This window comes from Lagenorhynchus albirostris, chromosome 20 (genome assembly GCF_949774975.1).
Source record: "Lagenorhynchus albirostris chromosome 20, mLagAlb1.1, whole genome shotgun sequence".
Lineage (NCBI taxonomy): Eukaryota > Metazoa > Chordata > Mammalia > Artiodactyla > Delphinidae > Lagenorhynchus > Lagenorhynchus albirostris.
The window spans coordinates 52899148-52913698 of NC_083114.1; the positions used below are offsets into that span (position 1 = coordinate 52899148).

A 14551-nucleotide genomic window follows, 5' to 3' on the forward strand; every position below is an offset into this window, starting at 1 on the left:
TTGCCAAACTACCTGCATTTATGTTTGTGCTGGCTATACCATAGCGCTGCCACTACAGAAGGAAGAACACCTTCCTTCTGACCCTTCCTTCCTCCCCACCCTTGGGCTATATTTGGTTTTGGAGCTCTTGTAGATCTGTCACCCAAAACTTGCAGTTTTATTGGCAGAACCACCCAGCTGTTCTGGTTCTGATATTTCGTAGACAAAGCTAAGGTTGTCTTTGAAAACAGCTCATAAATTTCCATTCTCCTTTTTGTGTAGGCAGTGAGGTGGAGGTGGGGTGGGGGCATGGCAGGAATAGCCGAAGCCAGTCACCTTCTAGGTAATTCCTGTGTTGAAGATTGAGTGGTCTGGGTCCCAAATAGGGAAGGAAGGAGTAATAATATTATAAAACTGAGATATGTTGACAAATGGTGGTTGTCAAGAGGGGAGCAGCAGTGTCATGTTAATTACATTATAACACATAAACAAAAGCCCTCTAAGTGATGTTGTTTCCATGTCTATACAGATATGCCCACTCATCCAGGAGTATTCAGCTTTCATGGATGTTCAGTTCAATCATCCGTAGCCCAGCAGACTCAGACTTCTTACCCTTGTAGTTGTTATTGCCACTACTGGAAATTGTTTGTGTGCATTGCCAGATCTCCCTGGACCGCTTCCCTTTTCGTAGAAAGGATGGGAAGAGAATTGAGGTTATATTGAGACCCTTGTACGTGCCAGACACTCTGCGAGGAATTTTTCCTACATTCTTGTTTAATTTTCAACAGCCTTGATGAAGGGGAGAGATTAAAAGGCAGGAAGCATTGAGATGTTGCCTTCTTGTATTTTTGCAGGCGACAAGGATGTCTTTGTGTGCATGCCCACAGGGGCAGGAAAATCCCTCTGCTATCAGCTCCCTGCTCTGTTGGCCAAAGGCATCACCATCGTGATCTCTCCTCTCATTGCTTTGATTCAGGTGAGGCTCAGGGGAATGAAGGTGGCAGCCCAGAAAGTTTAGAGGAAGGTGTTTTTTTTTGGGGGGGGTGGTTAATAGCTGGAAATTTTACTTCTCCTTTCTTTGGTCTTTTTTAAAAAATTAATTTATTAATTAATTTATTTTATTTTGCGCTGTGTTGCATCTTTGTTGCTGCACGTGGGCTTTCTCTAGTTGCAGCAAGTGGGGGCTACTCTTTGTTGTGGTGCTTGGACTCTAGGCGTGCGGGCTTCAGTAGTTGTGGCACGTGGGCTCAGTAGTTGTGGCTTGCGGCCTCTAGCGCATGGGCTCACTAGTTGTGGTGCACGGGCTTAGTTGCTCTGCAGCATGTGGGATCTTCCCCGACCAGGGATCGAACCTGTGTCCCCTGCATTGGCAGGTGGATTTTTAACCACTGCACCACCAGGGAAGTCCACCCTTCTTTGGTCTTTTGCCTCTTATTTTTCTTTGATTTGCCTATATCCCTCTCTGTATTGGGTTTCTGAATCACCCAAATGTGGGGTTCTCCACTAGTGCATATCACTCTGGTGGGTTATGAATGAGTCTTCTGTGTTTTGATGGCCTGAGGTCTCTCACCCTCCTTTGTAACTTTTTGCCTGGAGGAATATGGAACTGTATGTGTATGCACATACACACTCTCGTATGTACACATGTGCACTCTTTTTTTTTTTTTAAATCTTCATAAACTTTTTTTTTTCTCCCTTTTTGCGGTACGCGGGCCTCTCACTGTTGTGGCCTCTCCCGTTGCGGAGCACAGGCTCCGGACGCACAGGCTCAGCGGCCACGGCTCACAGGCCCAGCCGCTCCACGGCATGTGGGATCTTCCCCGACTGGGGCATGAACCTGTGTCCCCTGCATCGGCAGGCGGACTCTCAACCACTGCGCCACCAGGGAAGCCCACATGTGCACTCTTGATGTTATAGAAGATGCAGGTGGATAGAGAGGTATAAGTCAATATGGGCGAATCCCTGGTATATTCTGCTTTATTCTGGCGAGAGCACAGCCATGAGACAGAAAAAAAGATGAGAAACTTATTGGGATGTTGTTAACATCTGTTCTGTGCTTCTGACTATATTTAAGGCCTGCAGATGGACTGATAGAATCAGAAATGAGGAAGTGTGGCCGTTGGTTAAGAGCCATCCACCATGAAGAAAAGGAGAGAGAGAGAGAGGATAGAGAACAACAGTAACAATGCTTAGTGAGTGTGTACTAGTCTCAGGCTCTGTGCTAAGTGTTTAGGGGCATTAACGTACCTTCCAAGTATAAATTTTCATTTAATTCTTAAAACAATCCTATTACGTAGTTTTACTCTTTTTATAGCAAAGTGAAAGAATGAGAGTGAGAAAATTGAAAGGTTAAGGTTAAGAACCAGCTGAAGAGCATGTGGTAATTGAGCCGGGATTAAGTCCACATCTATCTGGCTCCACACATCAACCACTTCACTTTCTGTACTTCTTTTTATGCAAAGAGAAGACACGTTAGAGGGTAGGATAAGGATGTTTTATGGCTGTGAAATACCCCAGGGAGTCACAGTGACGTTTACCACTGAGGCCTGAGGGCCACTTATAGTCCCCTCTCCCGCTTCTGCCCTCAGGACCAAGTGGACCACTTGCTGGCCCTGAAGGTCCAAGTGAGTACCCTGAACTCAAAGCTCTCGGCACAGCAGAAGAAGGAGCTGCTCTGTGACCTGGAGCAGGAAAAGCCCTGGACCAAGCTTCTGTACATCACGCCAGAGATGGCGGCTTCTGCCTCCTTCCAGCCCGCCCTAAACTCCTTGGCGTCTCGCCACCTGCTCTCCTACCTCGTGGTGGATGAAGCTCATTGTGTTTCCCAGTGGGGGCACGACTTCCGTCCTGACTACTTGCGTCTGGGAGCCCTGCGCCCCCGCCTGGCCCACGCCCCCTGTGTGGCTCTCACTGCCACAGCCACCCCGCAGGTCCGAGAGGATGTGTTTGCCGCCCTGCAGCTGAAGCAGCCAGTTGCCACCTTCAAGACTCCCTGCTTCCGGGCCAACCTCTTCTATGATGTGCAGTTCAAGGAACTGCTTCCTGATCCCTATGGGAACCTGAGGGACTTCTGCCTTAAGGCTCTTGGACAGAAGGCTGATAAAGGGGTGAGGGCATTGAGGTTGGGGGGCCGAGGTACATCAGGGGCGGCGGGCTGCTGTGTGCGGCCTAGAGAAGGATTCTCATTTCCAGGCTCTTTGCTTTTCTAGCTTCCTCAGCCAGGACTAGCCATAGCTTCTTAAAACTCGTGCACAGAGTTGTCCCTTTGGTTTCCTGGCCTTGTCCCCCTTACTGGGGTTCCCGTGTCCCGGAGTCCTCCTGTGGGGGGGCCTTTGCAGACCTATCCAAGGCTCGTGGGGAGGAGGCAAGGGTTAGAAAAGTTGGGTTTTGAGCTGCTTTGGTCCTGCCTTGTTAGAAAGTAGCAGGGCTGTGCTAGGTGGTCTGCCTCAGAGGAGACCGTGAGCCTGACGAGAGAGAGTTAGAGCTGCTTTTAAAGCAGGGACTTCCCCGGCGGACCAGTGGTTGGGACCTGGCTCTTTCACTGCTGGGGCGTGAGTTCAGTCCCTGGTCAGAGAACTAAGGTCATACAAGCCGCGTGATGCGGCCAATAAATAAATAAATAAAAAGAGCAGGCTGCAGTGCGATGGGTTGTTTTGTTCTTCCCCATGCTTATTTTCTTCCCGTGTCTCCCCTTTCAGTTGTTGTCTGGCTGCGGCATTGTCTACTGCAGGACCAGGGAGGCCTGTGAACAGCTGGCTATAGAGCTCAGTTACAGGGGCGTGAATGCCAAGGCGTACCACGCAGGTAAGGGGCACCTGGGCCACGTGGCCCTCCTTACTCTCAGAAGCCTCTTAGCTGGTCTTTTGTTCCTTAAGAATCCTGGATAATCAGGTGGTCCATCATCTTTTTCCAGATACCCAGGCAGAGCTAAAGTGATTCACTTATATTCACAAAAAGGAATCTAGACCCAAATGAGATCTAAAAGGAGAATTGTGACTCCTGAATTCTTATTGTCACCCTGTGCCCACCCAGCAGCAGATGATGAGTTTTTTTAGCCCAGGTATTCGTATCATGGAAAGAGCACAGGCTCTGGAGGCCAATGGACTTGGGTTTGAATCCTGGCTGTCACATTTGTGGAGTGCTCTGTGCCACACACAGGCCTGGGTCTCTATGTTTACTGTCTCAGGCTTGGTGGGTTAAGTGCCTGGCCTGAGGTCATACAGCTGGTAAGTGATGGATTCAGTGTGTGTACTGTGCCCAGCACAGTGTCAGACCCCAGGTAGACCTCAGGGGAAACCCAAGGGAAATGCAAGTTCCCTTCTTCACCTTCCCCTCTTTTCTAGGACTGAAGGCTCCTGAAAGAACGCTGGTGCAGAACGAGTGGATGGAGGAGAAGGTCCCTGTAATTGTTGCAACTATTAGTTTTGGAATGGGAGTGGACAAAGCCAATGTCAGGTGAGCCCTTGTTCTTGTCTGACTTTGCCAGTTGGGGCCTGGCTCCGGGGGAGGGGGGTGGGCCTCCTGGTGCTCTGTCTGGGGAGCCAGGGCTGTGTGTCCTTCTAGGGCCAGAGGGGAAGGAGGCCCCAGGATAGGGTCCCTGGTACATAGTCCAAACGCTGACAGGTTCTGTGCACAGTTCCTCTGCTCCCTGGTGATGGCACAGCACGGTTCTTCCATCCCCCAGAAGAGGGGGCAGCATGCAGACCATCAGGCTCACCCTTTAACACAGCCCCGCTCACTCCCACCTTAGCATCTGGAGCCTGTGAGGGGGTGGAATGAACTATCTTAAAACTGCTCCCTGTGCAAAACTGAAGGCAAAGATCTCATTCCCGTCACTCCTTGTTACTGTTTACTGGACAGTCCAGAAGAGATGGGTACATCCCAGCCTCCTAGCCCCACACTGGCCACTGTTGGGAAGTCTTTTACCTCCAGGCATGCTTGACCTTCCGGAGACATTTTGGGCTGCAGCCTGAAGCCCTTTGCTCTGATTAACACCAACAGTAATGCCTTGTGTGATTTACAGAGCACTTTTGCATACCTGGTCTTGTTAAGCCTCATAGTGACCCTGAGTTGGTCAGGGTAGGAATTAGACTGTGAACTATACTTGAGATAACGTGGACTTTGGAATCAGGATTTGAATCCTGGGTCAGCTGTGTCTTATAATGGATCAACTTTGGAGTCAGACACTCCTAGGCTCAAATCCTAGCTCTGCTGTCCCCTTGTACAAATTTACCTCTCTGAATCCCACATTCATTGTCTATAAAATGAGACTACCTCCTCACATGATGGTGACTGTAATGATTTTTTTTTTTTTTTTTTTTTTTTGCGGTACGCGGGCCTCTCACTGTTGTGGCCTCTCCCGTTGCGGAGCACAGGCTCCGGACGCGCAGGCTCAGCGGCCATGGCTGACGGGCCTAGCGGCATGTGGGATCTTCCCAGACCGGGGCACAAACCCGTGTCCCCTGCATTGGCAGGCGGACTCTCAACCACTGCGCCACCAGGGAAGCCCCACTGTAATGATTTAACAAGACAAATATATACACTGGCTCATAGTAGGTACTTCATAAGTATTATCCTTTTTCTCTTCAAAGATGTTATAAAGGACTTACCCAGCTCATAAGTGTCCTAATCTTGTTTCGTTAAGTCCGCTAGTTTTTCCATGAGCTGCTCCATGGTGAGAAGGCCTGCTGAAGGACTGCAGGGTCCTAGCCATGCTTACTCTGGGGCCTATCTCTGCCTCTCTGCCTGCCAGCCTCCTACTCCTGGTCCCTGTGGAGACCCCTGCTCCGCTGACTGGGAGTCACTTCTCCCCTCAGCTTTTCTGCCACATCTCATGCTGCTTGACCCTTGGATCTTACAGATTTGTCGCCCACTGGAATATTGCCAAGTCTATGGCTGGGTACTACCAGGAGTCTGGCCGGGCGGGCAGAGACGGAAAGCCTTCCTGGTGCCGTCTGTATTACTCTAGGAATGACCGGGACCAAGTCAGCTTCCTGATCAGGAAGGAAGTAGCAAAACTCCAGGTAAGTCCTGGGCAGTAGGAGCCCTTCTTGTCTGAACCCACCGCTCTGCAATTTCCGAACCCAGATGGAGCTTCTGTAATCTGGAGGGGTGCTCCTGAGGCTAGAAGGTACAGCAAGGTGGGGAATGGGGTGTTGGTGGATAGCTTATAACTAGGTTAGACTTTTTTCTTTATACTTAATTGATCTTCGTACAGTCTATTGTGTGTGTGTTATTTTACATAGTCAAGATCAATCCTGCTTTGTTTTAAATTAGCATTGTTACATAAGCATTTTCCCATATTGTTGTAAGTTCTTTGATTTTAGCCTTTTTTAAAAACTGGTTGCATATTCTTTGTAGAGAACCTAGACACAGACTCAGGAATATAACAGAACTTGGTGTATGATAGGTGGCATTAGAAATCAACAGGAAAATGATGAACTGTTGAATAATTTATTCTAGAAAAAGATAAAATAGAACGCTACCTCCCATGCCATATACATATGAATTACAGGTGGATTAAAGACCTCAAAAAACTGTCAAACTCGGGAGAAAATATTTCATGGCCTTGAGGAAGGGAAGAGTATGTCAAGATATTTTTTTTTAAATTAATTTATTTATTTTGGCTGCACCGGTCTTGGTTGCAGCATGTGGAATCTTCATTGCGGCATGTGAGCTCTTAGTTGTGGCATGTGTGCAGGATCTAGTTCCCTGACCAGGAATCGAACCTGGGCCTCCTGCATTGGAAGCACAGAGTCTTACCCACTGGACCACCAGGGAAGTCCCTATGTCAAGATTTTTAAAAGCAGAAATCATCAAAGAAGACTTGATCTGTTTGACTAAATTCGAGCTAAAAATTTCTTTATAGTGACAGACACCATAAACAAAGTGAAAAAATGAGCCATTTGGGAATTTCATCATGATAGACATCATTGGCTGGCTGTATAGAACTCTTGCAGGTAAAACAGTAAAAGGCAAACAGCTACATAGCAAAATGGATGGATTTCACAGAAGGGGAAGCCAGAATATCTAATAAACATACAAAGAGAAAAAAAAAACATACAAAGAGATGCTCAGCCTCACTTAGGAATCAGAGAAATGCAAATCAGATGACAAGCTATCATTTTATACCCATCAGACTGGCCAAAGTGTAAAACATCTTCATAGTCACTGTTGGCAAGGGTGTGGGGAGAGGGCAGCTCATGACATGGTCAGGATTATAAGGTAGAACGGCTTCTTTGAAGAGAGACGAGATGACACGTGTACGTGGAGGGGCCTGGTGCACTGCGACTCAGCAGTTCCACATCTAGGTAGACAGGGTGTCAGTGCACGTGATGGACTGTATGAGGGTATACAGGGATGTTGGCTGCAGCAACACAGTGGGGAAATAAAACTCTTCCTCTGTGGGGTGTGGGGTAAGTAAACAGTGGGCTAGTCACACAGTGGAATGGTCCAGAGCAGTTAAAAATGAAGCAGTAACTCTCCATGAATCAACATGGATTAAACCCCCCCAAAACACAATGTGTGACGTTGCAAAAGGATGCACATCGACTTTTCCTTATAAGAAAGATTGAACACAAGGGCTTATTCCTGATCCCCACCAAAAGGACGATAAAAGGATGAAAAGTATATAAACTCACAGGGACAAGGAGAGAAGACACCAGCAGATAGAAATTTTAACAAATGTCTGCCTAGAAAACCCCAAAGACTCTGCTAGAAATCTACTAGGAATCATAAGAAAACTTGGCAAGATGGCTGAACATAAGAGAAACATTACTGTAAATACCTAGGAATAGAAATGAAAACATGTTTAATTTGCAAGAATAAAACTTATAAAATACCTAGAAGTAAATGTTACAGGTTCTTATCAAGAGAATTTTTTTAAAACCTCCCCTGTTGATGTTAATATGCAGCCAGGGATGAGAGCCACTGATTTAGATGAGAAAACTAAAACCTCATTGAAAGAAAACAAACTGTACAGATACAAAAGTGATTGGGAAGACTTAAAACTGCCTTTTCTCCTCAAAGTTAATATAAGTATTTCATGAAGTCCCAATTGAAATCCCAAAAAACTTCTATTGGGAAGTAGAATCTTAGAATTTATGTGCAAGAATAAGTGCTCAAAAACAGCCAGGAAAAGTATGAAAAAGAAGAATGATGAAGGGGGTGTGCTTAACCCAGCATCAGAATATGCTGTGCTGCTACCCCGATCAAATCCATGTAATACAGTAACAGCCATTGGAACAGATGAGAGAATTAATAAGAGAGAATTAATAAGTCCTAGAGAAAACAACAAATAACATACAAGGGAACTCCCATAAGGTTAACAGCTGATTTCTCAGCAGAAACTCTACAAGCCAGAAGGGAGTGGCATGATATATTTAAAGTAATGAAAGGGAAGAACCTACAACCAAGATTACTCTACCCAGCAAGGATCTCATTCAGGTTCGATGGAGAAATCAAAAGCTTTACAGACAAGCAAAAGCTAAGAGAATTCAGCACTACCAAACCAGCTCTACAACAAATGCTAAAGGAACTTCTCTAAGTGGGAAACACAAGAGAAGAAAAGGACCTACAAAAACAAACCCAAAACAATTAAGAAAATGGTAATAGGAACATACATATCGATAATTACCTTAAATGTCAACGGGTTAAATGCTCCAACAAAAGACACAGGCTTGCTGAATGGATACAAAAACAAAACCCATATATATGCTGTCTACAAGAGACCCACTTCAGACCTAGGGACACATACAGACTGAAAGTGAGGAGATGGAAAAAGATATTCCATGCAAATGGAAATCAAAAGAAAGCTGGAGTACTAATACTCATATTAGATAAAATAGACTTTAAAGAATGTTACAAGAGACAAGGAAGGACACTGCATAATGATCAAAGTATATGTACCCAACATAGGAGCACCTCAATTCATAAGGCAAATGCTAACAGCTGTAAAAGAGGAAATTGACAGTAACACAATAATAGTGGGGGACTTTAACACCTCACTTACACCAATGGACAGATCATCCAGACAGAAAATTAGTGAGGAAACACAACCTTTAAGTGACACAATAGACCAGATAGATTTAATTGATATTTATAGGACATTCCATCTGAAAGCAGCAGATTACACTTTCTTCTCAAGTGCACACAGAACATTCTCCAAGATAGATCACATCTTGGGTCACAAATCAAGCCTCGGTAAATTTAAGAAAATTGAAATCGTATCAAGCATCTTTTCTGACCACAACACTATGAGATTAGAAATCAGTTACAGGGAAAAAAACGTAAAAAACACAAACACATGGAGGCTAAATAATATGTCACTAAATAACCAAGAGATCACTGAAGAAGTCAAAGAGGAAATCAGAAAATACCTAGAAACAAATGACAACGAAAACACGATGATCAAAAACCTATGGGGGCTTCCCTGGTGGTGCAGTGGTTGAGAGTCCGCCTGCCGATGCAGGGGACACGGGTTCGTGCCCTGGTCCGGGAGGATCCCGCATGCCGCGGAGCGGCTGGGCCTGTGAGCCGTGGCCGCTGAGCCTGCACGTCTGGAGCCTGTGTTCCACAACGGGAGAGGCCACAACAGTAAGACGCCTGCATACTGCAAAAAAAAAAAAAAAAAAAAAACCTATGGGATGCAGCAAAAGCAGTTCTAAGAGGGAAGTTTATAGCAATACAGTCCTCCCTCAAGAAACAAGAAAAATCTCAAACAATCTAACTTTACACCTAAAGTAACTAGAGAAAGAGGAACAAACAAAACCCAAAGTTAGTAGGAGAAAAGAAATCAAAAGATCAGAGCAGAAATAAATGAAATAGAAACAAAGAAAACAGTAGCAAAGATCAATAAAACTAAAAGCTGGGGCTTCCCTGGTGGCGCAATGGTTAGGAATCTGCCTGCCAATGCAGGGGACACGGGTTCGAGCCCTGGTCCAGGAAGATCCCATGTGCCGCAGAGCAACTAAGCCCGTGCACCACAACTACTGAGCCCGTGTGCTGCAACTACTGAAGCCTGCATGGCAAGAGCCATGCTCCACAACGAGAGGAGCCACCACAATGAGAAGCCCGTGCATTGCAGCGAAGGGTAGCCCGCGCTCGCCGCAACTAGAGAAAGCCCGCTTGCAGCAATGAAAGACCCAACACAGCCAATAAATAAATAAATCAAAAAATAAAAATAAAAGCTGGTTTTTTGAGAAGATAAACAAAATTGATAAACCTTTAGCTACACTCTTCAAGAAAAAGAGGGAGAGGACTCAAATCGATAAAATTAGAATAAGAAAGGAGAATTTACAATGGACACTGCAGAAATACAAAGCATCATAAGAGACTACTACTACTCTATGCCAATAAAATGGACAACCTGGAAGAAATGGACAAATTCTTGGAAAGGTATAACCTTCCAAGACTGAACCAGGAAGAAATAGAAAATATGAACAGACCAAGCACAAGTAATAAAATTGAAACTGTGATTAAAAATCTTCCAACGACAGCAACAAAAATCTCCCCACAAACAAAAGTCCAGGACTGGATGGCTTCACAGGTGAATTCTTTCAAACATTTAGAGAAGAGCTAACACCCATCCTTCTCAAACTCTTCCCAAAAATTGCAGAGGAACACTCCCAAACTCATTCTACGAGGCGACCGTCACCCTGATACCGAAACCAGACAAAGATGTCACAAAAAAAGAAAATTACAGACCAGCATCACTGATGAACATAGATGCAAAAATTCTCAACAAAATACTAGCAAACAGAATCCAGCAACACATTAAAAGAATCATACACCATGATCAAGTGGGATTTATCTCAGGGATGCAAGGATTCTTCAATATACGCAAAGCAATCAATGTGATACACCTTATTAACAAACTGAAGAATAACCATATGATCATTTCAATAGATGCAGAAAAAGCTTTTGACAAAATTCAACACCGATTTATTATAAAAATGGTACAGATGAACTGGTTTGCAAGGCAGAAATAGAGACACAGATGTAGAGAACAAACGTATGGACACCAAGGGGGGAAAGTGGCAGGGGGGATGGTGGTGGGATGAATTGGGAGATTGGGATTGACATGTATACACTAATATGTATAAAATAGATAAGAACCTGCTGTATAAAAAATAAATTCAAAGAACAAACAAACCAAAAAAAAAAAAGGTCCTAGAATACATCGTTTAATATTGATGAAGCTGATAAATTCAGTTTAATGGGAAAAGAATGAATTGTCTAATAGCTGGTGCTGACACAGCAGGAATAAAATAAAAGTGCCCCATTTGACACCTTATATAAAAGACAGATTAAGGACCTCATGTAAAAACTAAACAAAATTTAGTCCAGTGTGCCACCTAGGGCTGGAGATATGGTGAAGATATTTTTGTAATGAAAATTAAAAATCCAGAAAGCTGTCTTTTAAAAAACCAAATATTTGAATATATAAAAAATAGTAAGTTTCTATAAATCCTGAACCTATGGAAAAAATATACGTGGTGAAAGATACCGTAAACAAATAGACTGTAGATCTGGAAAAATATTTAATATAAAACGCAAACAAAAGGTTGAAGTTGAGAATAAATAGAGAGTTTTCACCAACTGACAAGAAAAACAAAGGATATGAAAGGAAAGTTCCCAGAAAAGCTCGTCCAAATGGCTCGTCTAAAGATGTTCAAATTAGGTAGTAATCAGGTAAATGCAAATTAAAGTAAAATGATTTGACACGTGTGTAAAAGAGCTCAAACTCCTGTTGCTAGTGGGCACGTGAAGGAAAGAGTGCCTACACTTCGCCAAGAGAAAAATGCAGTGTTACAGTCTTTTGTGGGGAAGCAATCTAGCAATATCTATTTAAATTTTAAAATGCAGATACCCTTTGACCTAGATACCCTATTTCTGGAACCAAATCACCTGAAATAAGAGTGGCAGTGGGGACTTGCCTGGGGGTGCAGTGGTTAAGAATCAGCCTGCCAATGCAGGGGACGTGGGTTCAGTCCCTGGTCCGGGTAGATCCCACATGCCACGGAGTAACTAAGCCCGTGTGCCACAGCTACTGAGCCCACGCACCCTAGAGCCTGTGCTCCGCAACAAGAGAAGCCACCGCAATGAGAAGCCCACGCACTGCAATGAAGAGTAGCCCCCGCACTGCAATGAAGAGTAGCCCCCGCTCGCTGCAACTCGAGAAAGCCTGCATACAGCAAAGAAGACCAAAAAATGCAGCCAAGAATAAATAAGTAAATAAAAGTGGCAGTGTGCCCTTATGTGCTCAAGGGCTTGAATGGTAGAATTGATCATGAGGACAGAAAATCGGAAACAAACTAAATATCTAGCAATAGGGAGTGAAGAAGAAATGATGGTAAATACTCCCCATAGGGTAATAGGCATAGCTGGGGGCCCAGGAAGTCTCGTATCTTCCTTTTTATAAAAATCATATTTATTACTGTTTCACTTTATAGGTTTGCTATATTGAAATGTAAGTTCCATGACAGCAGGAACCTTTCCTGTGTAGCTGTAATTAATGCCTAGCTCAGTGCTGGAATGTAGTTTAGTGCTTAATAAGTGTTTATTGAATAAATGAATAAATTTGAATGACGGGAGAGAAGGTGGATGCAAGTAGCGATTGGGAATGAAGAGGTCTTGCGAGGACCAAGGATGATAGTTTGCCATGACCTAAGGGAGTGTGATTAACTTGTCTGAAGTTCAAATTAGACAAGGAAAAGATTTCGGTAAGGTGACTAGGTATAAGGTATTTATTTAAAACTTACTAACACAGTGAATTACAAGAACTCACACTGGGCTCATCATTGAGACATTTGAGATCATTTGAGATAAAGAGATGATCCAGGGGCTTCCCTGGTGGCACAGTGGTTAAGAATCCACCTGCCAATGCAGGGGACACGGGTTCAAGCTCTGGTCCGGGAAGATCCCACATGCCGCAGAGTGACTAAGCCCGTGTGCCACAACTACTGAGCCCGCGTGCCACAGCTACTGAAGCCCATGTGCCTGGAGCCTGTGCTCTGCAAGAGAAGCCACCGCAATGAAAAGCCTGTGCACTGCAATGAAGAGTAGCCCCCACTCACTGCAACTTGAGAAAGCCTGTGCATGGCAACGAAGACCCAATGCAGTGGAAAAAAAATTTTTAATAAAAAATAAATAAAAAAGAGATGATCCAGAAAGCTTCCAGAGAGGTGTTACATGGAGGACGGGGAGTCCAAAGAGCACCAGTTTTCACCATTGTAATATTCGAAACGAGAAACAGTGCTTCCAAATGCTAAATAAACCATCCCATCTAGAATTTCCTACCCAGCCAATCAGTTAGTGTGAAAGTAGGATAAAGACATTTTCAGACAGACGGTTTTAAGAAGCTTTCTCCTTTGGAGAAGCTACTAAAGGATGTTCTCCACTGCAGAGGCTGTCAACTAGGAAAGGAAGATGGAGACCTGACCCAGGAGCGAGGCAAAGGGAGTGTCCTAGGACGAGAGTGAAGGGTACTCTCGGCTGTGCACCAGGCCTGGAGAGCAGAGGCCCAGGTGGAACATGGGGATGGAAGGCACCAGGAAGGACGTTTCCAAAGATAAAAGTGGACCTTGCCATCATTAGCCCCCGCTTCCCGAAGTGAATTTTTCATTACATCAGAACATTTGGGGGGGTATTCGTGATGCACTGAAATCTAAGGAAATGAAAAAACAGGTCAGCTGTTAATTTCAGGAGAAACAACGTTGTCGAAGGATATGTGATCATGGGAAGTAGTAAAAATATAATCAAGCAGTTAGCTCTGAAGAATCACCTTAAGGGAAATTGTGATGTAATAAGAAATCGTGATATAAATATATTGGGAAAATGGAAGTAGAGGAAGTATGTGGATTTGTGTGTTTGGGAGATGGGAACCATTCAACTTCCGGAAGCAGAAAGAATAGAGAATGTCTTGGGTATTAGTGTCTGCTATATTTTCTTGGCTCTTCTGTATTTTAAACTTTTTCACAATTTTTTTTTAAGATTTTTTTTTGATGTGGACCATTTTTAAAGTCTTTATTGAATTTGTTACAATATTGCTTCTGTTTTACGTTTTGCTGTTTTGGTTGCGAGGCATGTGGGATCTTAGCTCCCCGACCAGGGATCGAACCCACAACCCCTGCATTAGAAGGCGAAGTCTTAACCACTGGACCGCCAGGGAAGTCCCTTCACAGTTTTTTAAAAGGAAAATTTAACAAATAGCCATGTACCAAAAGGCAAATAACGTATAATCCCAACACTCAGAAGTAATGACTGTCAACGTTTAGTATATGTGCTTCCACACATACAGAGGTTAGTATGTTCCTTCACACACTCGTGTATGTATTTAACCCCTATTAAATTAGGTCATATTATACAGTGATTCCCAAATGCCATTCCCCGGGCCCTTTGCATGAGAATCACCTGAGCAGCTTTTTGAAAATATAAACTCCCTGGAGCTCCAGGTTCAGAAAGTTCAATTCAGTAGTCTTGCTGAATTGGGCCTCAGGTCTTTTAAAGTTACCCAGGTGATTCCGATGCATGGTCAGGTGTGGGGACTCTGTTTTGTGAATGGCTTTATTAG

The 14551-nt window shown here is 44.3% G+C and overlaps 1 protein-coding gene across 1 annotated transcript in view; it reads left to right on the forward strand.

Annotated features, from left to right (window-relative positions):
• Window positions 1-14551, forward strand: part of RECQL5 (RecQ like helicase 5) — a 38099-nt gene that overhangs the window by 802 nt on the left and 22746 nt on the right. The window contains exons 3-7 of the mRNA XM_060135777.1: window positions 834-955; window positions 2568-3086; window positions 3678-3783; window positions 4323-4434; window positions 5840-6002. Of these exons, the coding sequence (XP_059991760.1) occupies window positions 834-955; window positions 2568-3086; window positions 3678-3783; window positions 4323-4434; window positions 5840-6002 (1022 nt within the window). The remainder of the gene's footprint in view (window positions 1-833; window positions 956-2567; window positions 3087-3677; window positions 3784-4322; window positions 4435-5839; window positions 6003-14551) is intronic.